Source organism: Myotis brandtii, unplaced genomic scaffold, assembly GCF_000412655.1.
Source record: "Myotis brandtii unplaced genomic scaffold, ASM41265v1 scaffold151, whole genome shotgun sequence".
Lineage (NCBI taxonomy): Eukaryota > Metazoa > Chordata > Mammalia > Chiroptera > Vespertilionidae > Myotis > Myotis brandtii.
In genome coordinates, this window is record NW_005355461.1 from 2,969,792 (window position 1) to 2,981,502 (window position 11,711).

The 11,711-nt window shown below is 41.4% G+C and overlaps 1 protein-coding gene across 1 annotated transcript in view; it reads left to right on the forward strand.

Moving 5' to 3' along the window:
• Positions 1–11,711, forward strand: part of MEI4 (meiotic double-stranded break formation protein 4) — a 134,621-nt gene that overhangs the window by 1,856 nt on the left and 121,054 nt on the right. Inside the window, exon 2 of the mRNA XM_005861463.2 lies at positions 945–1,190. Coding sequence (XP_005861525.1) covers positions 945–1,190 — 246 coding nt within the window. The remainder of the gene's footprint in view (positions 1–944; positions 1,191–11,711) is intronic.

Genomic DNA, 11,711 nt, shown 5'->3' on the forward strand with positions numbered 1-11,711 from the left:
CTGGTGGTCAGTGCGCTCCCACAGGGGGAGCTCTGCTCAGCCACAAGCCAGGCTGACGGCTGCCAGTACAGCGGTGGTGGTAGGAGCCTCTCCCGCCTCCTCAGCAGCGCTAAGGATGTCTGACTGCAGCTTAGGCCTGCTCCCCGCTGGCAAGTGGACATCCCGCGAGGGCTGCCAGACTGCCAGGCTGCCAGAGGGATGTCTGATTGCCATCTTAGGACCAATCCCTCAGGGAGCGGGCCTAAGCCAGCAGGTGGTCATCTCCCATGGGGTCCCAGGTTGCGAGAGGGCCCAGGCCGGGCTGAGGGACCCCCCCTCCCCCGCCAAGTGCACAAATTTTTGTGCACCGGGCCTCTAGTCAATATTATAATAGCTATGCATGGTGTCAGACAGGTACTAGACTCATCGGGGTGACCATTTTGTAAGTTATATAAATGTCTAATTGCTATGTTGTACACCTGAAACTACTATAATATTGTATGTCAACTGTAATTGAAAAATAAAAAAAGTTATAAAAAAGTATCAGCTCTACCCCTGACTTACTGAATTAGAATTTTTGGGGGAATGGGACCACATGTGTGTGTGTGTGTGTGTGTGTGTGTGTGAGAGAGAGAGAGAGAGAGAGAGACACTCTGATGTATGCCATTTGTTAGATATCACTAAGTGAATTAATGTATGTGTTTTCCATCCCAAGAATTTGTCAAATTGTCTGAACCTATTGTTTTTAATATTAATAAACTTAATATGCATGTGCATAGATTTTTCTTCTGCATATTTTTCATAATGCTTTCAGTTCCTGGGAAGTTTTTTTTCTGTTACTTGGTGTCAACTGGTATTATAAACTTATTAATTAGTGTTACTCTGCAAAATCAATTTTGAGCAAATGACATGCAGTGCAGAAGTTAAAAGGCACTTCCATAACTTTCTTTCTTATTGCCCCATAGGGACAGAAGCCAGGACGGATAATCAAGTATGGTACCTGAGAACTGCAAAGCTGGCTCTGGCCTTGGCGATTATCCGCTCAAAGCCAGCAGACAGAAGCAGCAGAGAACACACAGAGCACCTTGCGAGGGTCGTGTCGGGGCAGGAGTCGGAGTGGAGATCTAGAGTTGAAACCCTGGAAGCTGAAGTTTTGCAGTTGCGTCAAAAACTTCTTCTGAGCAGGATGTGTTCCGGATTGTTTAAGAGTGGTGAGTGTGAAATTACCTTTTGTTAATACCTCCATCTGTTTTATTTCAGTTTCACAGTTATTTAGAAATCGTTTCGTTTCCTAAAACTAGACTTCTTCGAGGCCTATAAAGATTTTTTACTTCTAGCCATTTATTAAAACTTTATTGTTACTTCCTAATGAACGGGCTACATTAAGCAGTGGGATGAATTTAGAGAATGAAAATAGATGTGAAGGCAACAATGTTTTAAGGCTTACAGATAAATTAATTTTAAAATCACATTGTTCAACCTTATTGGTATATGTATTTTATGTTGCTTTGATATTAAATATTATTTGTGTATTTTATGTCGCTTTCATATTAAATAATTCATCTAGCAATCATATATCAAGTACCAGCTGTGGACCAGGCATGCAGTGGGTGATGAGGACCCAAAACCTACAAGAGGAGGTGCTGTCCTTGCCACTAGGTTCCTACTGTTCTAGCAGGGAAAATAGTTGTGATAAATGGCATAATAGAGGTGCTAACCAAGTGCAGAGGGGAAGCTATTCATTCTTCCTGGTTTCTAGAAGGTCTCCCAGGTCTGGCTACTAGTCATGAGATGGTCCTGAGGCAGTCACAGGAACAAAGGCAGAGCAGTGGAAGACACCCGTCCCATTCAGGATACTGCCAGCCACACTTCACAGTGACCAGAACACCGTAAGGTAGTGATGTGACGGGGGAGAAGTGAGCTTGTAGGATAAAAGGTTGTGTTCAGATTTGTCTGAGTATAATCTGACCCTGAATATACAGGGATTACCTAGAAGGAAGGTGGAAGTATGTTTCTAAAATTCAAAGGGGATGAGAGGGAAGAGAGGTGAGTTGGGACCAGGATCAGAAGAGCCTTGAATATCAGCCTAGAGACTATTTTACTGTATATCCTATCAGTAAGTTTACCATACAATTTATGGTCTGGGTAGGACGCTTATGAGAGAGAAAGGAAGGGACTATTACTAATTATACTAGGGCAACAGGCAAAAACCAGGACTCACTTGAACAAACTAGAACATGTGGTCACCCCCTTCATCAGGAGCCATGGAACTCTTTTGATGCAGGGGATTGACCCTAATATCAGGATTGGGAAACATAATTCTGGTGATTTAAAAACAAAACAAAAAAGGTAAATTAGATCATGTTACTCCTTTGTGGAAAACCCTTCTCTGTATCCAGTCCACTTCACGTTATATACAGACTTGTGGTCAGTGCTGGGATGCTGTGGGTGACTTCACCTCTATTCACCTCTCCCACCTTCTCTCATACACACCCCCTTGTCAACTCTGTCCCAGCCACCATGAGCCTCCTTCCAGTCCTCGAGGCTCTTCTTGCCTTGGCCTTTGTTATGCTCTTCTCTTGGACTCTCTTTGTGGCTGGCCTCTTCCCTTCCTAGAGGTCTGATTCTAAATGACACCTCCTAAGTGTGTACTCTATATACACAGTAACCCCCCGCAATTATTCTTTAAGCAAACACCCCCTATGGGCTATTTATTTGTTTACTTAGTTGCTGCCATAGTCTGTTTATTTATTTAGGCTCTCCTGATCGAGAGCCTAAATTCACTGAGAAGTATAGGTCTTCTTTTTTGAAAAATATATTTTTATTGATTTCAGAGAGGAAGGGGGATGGAGAGAGATAGAAACATCAATGATGAGAGAGAATCATTGATCGGCTGCCTCCTGCACGCCCCACACTGGGACTGAACCTGCAACCTGGGCATGTGCCCTGACTGGGAATCGAACTTGACTGGTTCATAGGTTGACGCTCAACTACTGAGCCACATCAGTCGGGCATGTGTAGGTCTGTAATTTGATAAGCATTCTCTACTAAATGCCCACCTCAAAGCCTGACACACAGAAGTTGCTCAATAAATATTTGTCAGACGGAAGTGGAGCATAGAGGATGTTTCGACTGTAGCAGCGATTGGAGGCAAGGAGACAAGCAGTGATTGGAGGGAGGCAAGTTTTAAAGGCATTTACCAAAATCACCATAAAGAATGATGAGTTGTACTAGATCTATGATAGTGAGAATGAGAGGAAGTCAGACAAATTTGAATGATTTCAGAGTAGACACTTCAGACATTTGTGAATGATTTCAGAGAGTGGTTAAGGGAGATGGAGGCATTTAGGGTAATTGAGGTTTTCAATCCTGATATTGAATTGATTGTGACACTTTGAATCCAGTTAGTGAACACAGAAATAAGTTTGTAGAATTAAAAGGTTGAGTGCAGATTTGTCTGAGTGTAACCTGACCATGATTATATGGGAATTATCTAGAAGGAAGGTGCAAGTATGGCCCTAAAATTCAAAGGACATCGTGGGCTGTAAAATGGGGACACAAACTTAAGATTCATTTACATTAAGCAATAGTTAAAGGTATAGCCGTAGATGAGACTCATGGAGAGAATAGAGCTGGGGGTACTGTGGGTTCCAACATTCCAGGGGTTGGCAAAGGAAAAGAACCCATGGAAAGAATGTGACTGTCACATTAGGAGTACGCAAGTGTAGTGCACACATGATTACTATGGGTGATAGTACTCACTAACTTCAGTTTGGGGGATTGTCAGGAAAGCTCACTATCCTAATAGACCCATGGAAAGAATGTGACTGTCACATTAGGAGTATGCAAGTGTAGTGCACACGTGATTGCTACGGGTGATAGGTACTCACTAACTTTAGTTTGGGGGATTGTCAGGAAAGCTCACTATCCTAATATCCAGGTGTTACTAAATAGTGTTATATGATTTATAGCTACATTTTAGTCTCTCTGGAGTCTTTCTAGGTAATGGTACCCAGTGAATGGCAAACATAATCTCTTTTAATTTTCTCTGTAAAGTTATGATTGACCCAATGCATACATATAAAAATTTCCAGTAATCTTAAAGTGTGACTATCGTAAACATCCATGATATCAAAACTGCTGTTTACTGTGGTCTATTTATAACCCTGATATAGTGATATGATGTATTTTTTGTTTGGAATAAGAGTGTCCCTAACAGTGAGAGCCTAGGCAATAACTTGTTCTTACACTAAAAACTTTCACAGCGCCTGTGAGAGAAATTTTCAAATACCATGTAATTAAAATTAGTTTTACTCATAGCAGGAGTTGCAGGTAAAGCGTTTCATCGCAGATGTTTGGACATAATCTATCTCTCAATCTGTTAACTTAAACTTGAAAAATAAGGAATAAATGGATTGATTCAGATAAATAGAGTCACTCTTAAAGGGAAAGAAAAAAACCTTAAGGGGGTAAAGTAGATTGATAGGAAAATAAAGGAGGAACACAGATGCTATTTCAAGATGTATAATTTGAAAGGCTGACATACCTTGCTCTAAGAAAACTTCATAGCTAAAAATCAAAATGATGTTATAGATGTATTTATATTATTAAATATTTATTTCTGGAACTTTCAGGGTTGCTTTACATATGCAACTCTTCTGGAGTGTTTAGACATCAGGCCCTCGATAAATGTTGAATGAAATACTTCTTGACAGAAAGAGGGGCTGAGGAACTGAATTTACAGTATCAACTACCCATCGAAGCAACTGAGATACCCAGATTGAAATAAAGCAGAGCTGAAATGTCGAAGTAAACAAATAAGGAAGTATGATATACTTTTTAAAACATTTTAGGAACTCAGCTATTTAATTTCTTTTTCTACAGCTTTTTAAAGAGAAAATATATTTTTAAATATTATTTATTAAAGGACTAAACTATACATAGAAGGGATAAATAGAACTTGCTGAGAATTATGCCACATTTTTATTTTACTTAAATGCCCCTTTGCAGTGGGAAGAAAGAAGGAAGGAGAAAGGGAGGGAGAGAGAAAGGGAGGAAGGATCAAAGAAGCCCAGATATCCAGTGACATTCCTCAGAACCCTTGTGGTGGTACATGGCAGACATAATAAGTTGTCTACTCTATATCTAGCTTTTTTCTTCCTTACTAAAGAACTCCCAATTTTCTTTTGGCAGAAGTGTGCTCATGTCCAGTGAGTTAACCCATGAACACCTTTGACTTGTTTTGCCAATATTGTTCTAAGGTTGGGCAGCAGCCATTGAAAGGTAAAAAGCAGTCTTATGAGCTTTTTTTCTTAATTTTAATTATTTTATTTTATTGATTTTAGAGAGAGGAAGGGAGAGGGAGAAAGAGAAAGAGAGAGGCAGAGAAACAGAAACATTGATCAACTGCCTTGTGCACGCCCCCTACCTGGGATCAAGCTCACAACTTGGGCATGAGCTCTAACTGGGAATCGAACCAGCAACCTTGTGGGTGCACGGGGTAATGCCCAACTAACTGAGCCCAAACAGCCAGGGCAGTTTTATGAGCTTTTGATAAATATTTGTTTCTTTGGTTAAAAAGACTGAGGTTACTGAAAGAGAGCGATTAATATATTTTTTTTAACCTCAATCATTCTTTTTCCTGTATGAGGCACTGCCACATGAAGACATGATGCCTGGGACTGTAGTAGCCATTTTGAAACTGGAGGCAATATTGAAAACTAGAGGCCTGGTGCACAAAATTGTGCACGGGGTGGGGGGTCCCTTAGCCTGGCCTACACCCTCTTGCAATTTGAGACCACTATCTCCTAACTGCTCGCCTGCCTGCCTGATCACCCCTAACTGCTCGCCTGCCTGCCTGATCGCCCCTAACTGCTGGCCTGATTGCCCCTAACCACTCTTTCTGCCTGCCTAATCATCCCTAACTGCCTCTGCCTCGGCCCCCACCACCGAGGCTTCGTCTGGAATGACATCTGGAAGGTCGTTCGGCTGTCCAGTCTAATTAGCATATTGCGCTTTTATCATTATAGATTAATGCCAACATGCTAAGGATGGTGAAGTAGTAGAATAAGAAGAACCTGGGTCCTTCTCGACATTGCTGAGAGGTCAAAGCAACTCTAGGCTTACTTTATAAGGAATTTTTAGAAAGGTCAACGATGGTTTAGGCCAGTGGTCGGCAAACTCATTAGTCAACAGAGGCAAATATCAACAGTACAACGATTGAAATTTCTTTTGAGAGCCAAATTTTTTAAACTTAAACTATATAGGTAGGTACATTGTTATTAACTTAATTAGGGTACTCCTAAGCTGGCCTTTGCTAAAAACGTCCTCAATCTGATTGAGGTACGTTCGCTGAGGTCGACCCCTTCCAACTCTCCCATCCACACTCGTCTTGTATACTTGTTGCGTCTATCTCATTTCGTTCATCCTCTCTATATGTCCAAGCCATCTCAACATACCTTTCTCAATCCTCAACACTACATCTTCTTTCACTCTACAACGTTCCCTAAAATTAACTTAATAAACTTTACTTAAAGTTTTAAGTCTTAGTTAAACTATAGGTACGTTGAATAAAACTTGATATCATACTTAATAACGATATTATTTATTGATAAAATTAAATTCCTTACAATTTAGCTCCCCCACGCTGCGTATCCCGCGGCCTGCCTGTGCTGCGTCTCCCGTAGCCAGACCGACCGACCGACACCCCCCACTTCTGAACCACTTCTTCAAAATAGACTTGCCCAGGCCGAAAACCGACTTCTGCGCATGGGCCACGAAGTTTTAATCGCACTGTACGTGCGTTCCCGCACGTGGTATTTTGTGGAAGAGCCACACTCAAGGGGCCAAAGAGCCGCATGTGGCTCGCGAGCCGCGGTTTGCCCACCACTGGTTTAGGCCATTGTTATCCATGTATTTCCTTCCTTCTATCTGAGCACATCCTAATTTATAGGGGGGGAGTGGGGAAGAGGGGTCATGAATAAATTAGAGCAACACTAAATTTTTCTCCCAAGAATCTGCTTGGTCTACAGTGGAGAAAATTAAAGAGAAAAACTATGTTCTTTAATCTAGAACAGTTTCTTAAAGATGGCTTCATGATGTTGGCAAGGATTTCATCTAGGACTGAGGTGGTGGGTGTGCGAGACCCAGAGCATAGAGATAGGCCAGGCAGGTGTTAGTGACTATTAGTGACTATTCTTCAGTGTTGACTAGGGATTGAAGGTGCACGGTGTCAGGAGCAGTGCCTTGTTGAATGTGTGTGTGTGTGTGTGTGTGTGTGTGAGAGAGAGAGAGAGAGAGAGAGAGAGAGAGAGAGAGAGAGAGACAGAGAGAGAGAGAGAGAGACGGGGTGGGGGAGGCAGGCAAGGGGAATCTGGAGTTTGCTATGATACTTGTATAGTAATTTGGCATTCACAGGAGGGAAGTAGATGGATGAAGTGTCAGGTATGTGCTTTTCCCCTTACAATGTTATGTACTCAGTGTGTCTTTAGAAATGATAGATAGGCTACTGGAGGAGTAACTGGCTAGAGAAAGAGAAAGTATGATAAATTCAAATTAAATGAATTCATTGCTTTATTTGTGAAGCTCATTGAATACAGAGTGAGTGTGGAGGTTGTGTGTAGAGCAGTACAATTAGTTTAGGATGAATTTAGCTCATCTGCTAGTAAGATTAGGGTCCTGTGAAACAACCCATCCAACCAGATGGCTCTGGGAGCATCCTTACCCTTCTAGCTGACAAAGCTTAGGGTTGTTCACCTCCTCCTTGCTGTCCCCTTTGAGTGCTTTATATCCGGAAGACTGAGTCCTCAGTGTCCCATTGCCTTCCCTAGACCCAGCCTCTTGGCTTATGTGAGTGTGGATTTAAGAAAAGGTTTTTAGCTACACTGGTGTTGACCAAGGGTCAGAACAGTGGCTGGATTTAACAGCTGCCCATGTGCACCTCCTCAGACCCAGCATGGACCTTGTCTTTCTCTCCTGATGCTTACTTTTCTGGTCCAGGCCACTCAGCCTCTGCCCCATCTCTTGTTCTCGCCTTGTCCCAGACCATGTACTGAGGAGACATGGCAAACGATTGCCTTAACAGCTCAGCATTTATATGTTGGAGCCCTCACAGTTTTACAGATGCTGAAAGAGCATGGAAAATGAATGCATAAGCATTTCCTTCTTAGTTTTCACATAGGTCTTCTAATATAAATTGTCAAATATAATGATAGATGTTTACTTAAAATTGCAGTTGATTTAAAACACACATGCATAATGTACATAAACATTTGAGAATGTGCCCTTAATTTAATATTGGTTCTAATGAAAGGCTCCCAAACAAAATAGAAACAGGCTCATAGATGTGGAGAACAGACTGATGGTTGCCATAGGGGAGAGGCAGTGGTGAAAAGGGTAAAATGAAAAAAATAAAATAAAGAAAAGTAAAAGGTGGAGTGATTAAAAAGTACAAATTGGAAATTACCAAATAGTCCTGGGGATGTAAAGTACAGTATAGGAAGTATAGCCAGTAACACTGTAATAATTATGTATGGTGCCAGGTATGCTTGAAATATTGGGGAAATCACTTTGTAAAGTATATGATTGTCTAACCACTGTGCTGTACACCTGAAACTAATACAAAATAATATTGAATGTCAACTGTAATTGAAACTAAAATTAAAAAAAGGAAAGGCTCCAATATAAATTATGTAGATAATTATACATTACATACGTTTTATTCATTATATAAAAAGTGAATTATTCTTTTGAAATTAGAGATCACCAACATACAAAGAAATTAAAGTTTAAAAAACTCAGAATATTTTTAAAAGGCTTTAATAGTGACAAGGCAATAATTTAGAAATGTAAACATCGTGGGTATTATAAGAAGAGGTGACTCTGGTAAGGAGGGGTGTGTGGAGATAAGGCATAAGAAGGGCCAGACAAGCACTGGAGTAGGTGCTGGGCCCGAAGGAATCCAGGAGCTTCACAGGCTGGGCCTAGGTGAGGGCAGGCGCGCATCCCGCAGTATATAGTGTTCCAGTGGGAATCATCAGTCCTCCCAGTCTCTTCCCTGCACCAGGCTCTGAATCTCACTGCATGGTACAGCCGTCTTCCTTGCCTCTCTGGGTTCTAGGAAAGTATGTATCTTGAATGCCTGGGTAAACCCCCTTGATGGGTTTGATTTTACTTTCTGTGTATCTCTGGATTCTCTCTCCTTCCCTCCATCCTTCCTTTCCTCTTCCCTTCCTAATAAGCACCCATGTGTCCCATGATAGAGGATTCCGAATATGTCTGTGCAGTTGTATGAGACAGCCCCCCCCACCCTTTTTTTGTTTTGGTTTGCAGGGAAAACATCTTTTTTCTTATATTGATCTCAAGTAATTTAAAAGACATCTTGTAAGGCAATTTTTGGATAGGAAATGCAGTATGCTGTATACTAGAAATCAGTAGAAAACCTTACATTCTGATTAAACTATGCTATTATACCATTCCTTAAGGAGTAACATAACTAAAAAATAAATATACTGCTATGAATTAATGCTAGCGTGTTATAGACAATAAGACAAAACACGTTTACGCATAAAGTTTTTTATCATGCACTTGGAACTGTGAACACACATACTTGCATTATATTCTGGATTGTACTGAGAGCTAAACTCTCTAACCTGATGTGAAATGAATTTGAATGAATTCCTAAATGGAATATGGAGACGAGGCACATTTATTAGTAACAGTGATACAAAACCAGCAGTGCTGGGGAGTGAACCTCTGAGGAGGGAGGTCCAATGTGTGGGACCATATGGGTTCTTCTGTGGCTGTGAGATAGCACTCATTATAAGGACGGGCATTATACTTTTCTTACACTGCAGGTAAGTGGTGGTCTTGTCAGTTGAATCTCCTGTTTTGGAAACGTGGATTTTAAAATTTAAATTGCTCATAAGCATTTCTTAGGGTTAGTGAGGCAATGAAACACATCAGAGAGTGCCTCCGCTGTGGGACATGCGTGCTGTGCAGGAGACACAGGTGGTGAGCTGCTCTCAGCCACTGAGCAAACCCATTGTTTCCACAGCATCAATCACTGGATGGTAAGCATATGATAATTTTTCTTGTTTTTGGACTCTCACATTTCTCTTAGAGTCAGAGAGAAACATTGCCTGTGTGTCTCTAATACATTTAGACTATGTCTGCCACGTTTTGTGCTTTGAAATAAACAAGAAAAAGATTGTTTCCAGAGAAAACTGGTTCTTATGCTTTCAAAATCCTAGCTCTAAAAATTCCTCATTACTGTTTTAATTAATAAGTCCCATGAAGAACAGACAGGGTTGCTTTTGTGCCCTCCCTCAGTGCTTGATTCAGTGTGATCTTACACAGGGTAGTTCTTCAAAGATGTTTCTCAGCTTGATATTCAAATTACCATCTCCGATTAGGCTTGTAAATATTTGTAGTGTAAATAACTTTCACGAGCTCAGGTGGGATTGTCTATGTGAAACGTAATGTAATATATACATTTTACATCAGTTTGATGTAGCCACTTGCTGAAAAAGTAACTGGTAACAATTTAAAAAATGCTTCCTATCCTATGTACTATTGCAGAATTTTGGCATCTTTCCCTCCTTCCATTGTTATTCTAATAACAGATACCTTTCCCCCTGGTATTTAGTATAATTTGTTCATTCTTTCTGGTATAATAATATTTTTGATAGAATGACCTTATTCTTTGACCCTTTCATAACAAATTAGATGGCACTTTGCATATTTTAATACCTAATTTTGCTATTGTGCCTTTAATAACTGAAGTTATTTCTACCTGTGTATTTTGTAAAGTATTTATCCTCATCTGATTATTTTTTATACTGTGAACCGCAAGGCGTCTCATCATGTCTGTAATTTCCAAGCAGGAGTCGATCCAAAGTAGGACAAGTCCATGCTGGTGGGCTGCTTTGTGTGGCTGCGCAGCTCTCTGATGTCTGAGGAGCTGGGCCCAGAGAAGCACGGGCCTCGGTGATCTGTTCTTTTCTGGTCCCTCTGAAACTTCTCTTAAACAAGTGCCTTGTCCATGCATAGACGTCTGCAGAGGTGAACACAGTGATGACAAACTTAGCTGCTCACTTGCTTTTTAATAGAAAATGTGGTTATATGTGAATCGTTTGTACCTGTGTGAAAAAGAGAAGTACCATTAATCAAATTTGCAACTTAAAATTAAGTGTATTTTTACGTTTAAGCCACTTTCTGAAAGGCTTTGCCTCTGCAGTGTTGGTAAACACTGGCTAAGCTCCAGGCAGTGGCCTTGATGCTATCTGTGCGTCAGGATCACTGGGAAGCTGTTAAAAATCCTGATGCCTAAATTGCACCCCAGACCAATTGTGTCAGAATCTTAGGAGGTTGGGCAGAGGCATCGGTATTTTTTCATAATCCCTAGGTTATTCTGAAATACAGCTAGGATTGAGGAACATTGGTTTGAGGTAGACTTTTATTTTCTACTAGAGGCCCAGTGCATGAAAATCGTGTACTCAGGGGGGAGAGGGGGTTTCTCAGCTCAGCCTGCGCCCTCTCACAAGTCCCGGAGCCCTTGGGGGATGTCCGACTGATGGCTTAGGTCCGCCCCTCTCCCCCACCCCCCCGGAGAGCGGGCCTATGCTGTCAGTCGGACATCCTTAACACTGCCATGGAGGTGGGAGAGGCTCCTACCACCACTGCTGCACTTGCCAGCCATGAGCCCAGCTCAGGGCTTCTGGCTGAGCAGCGCT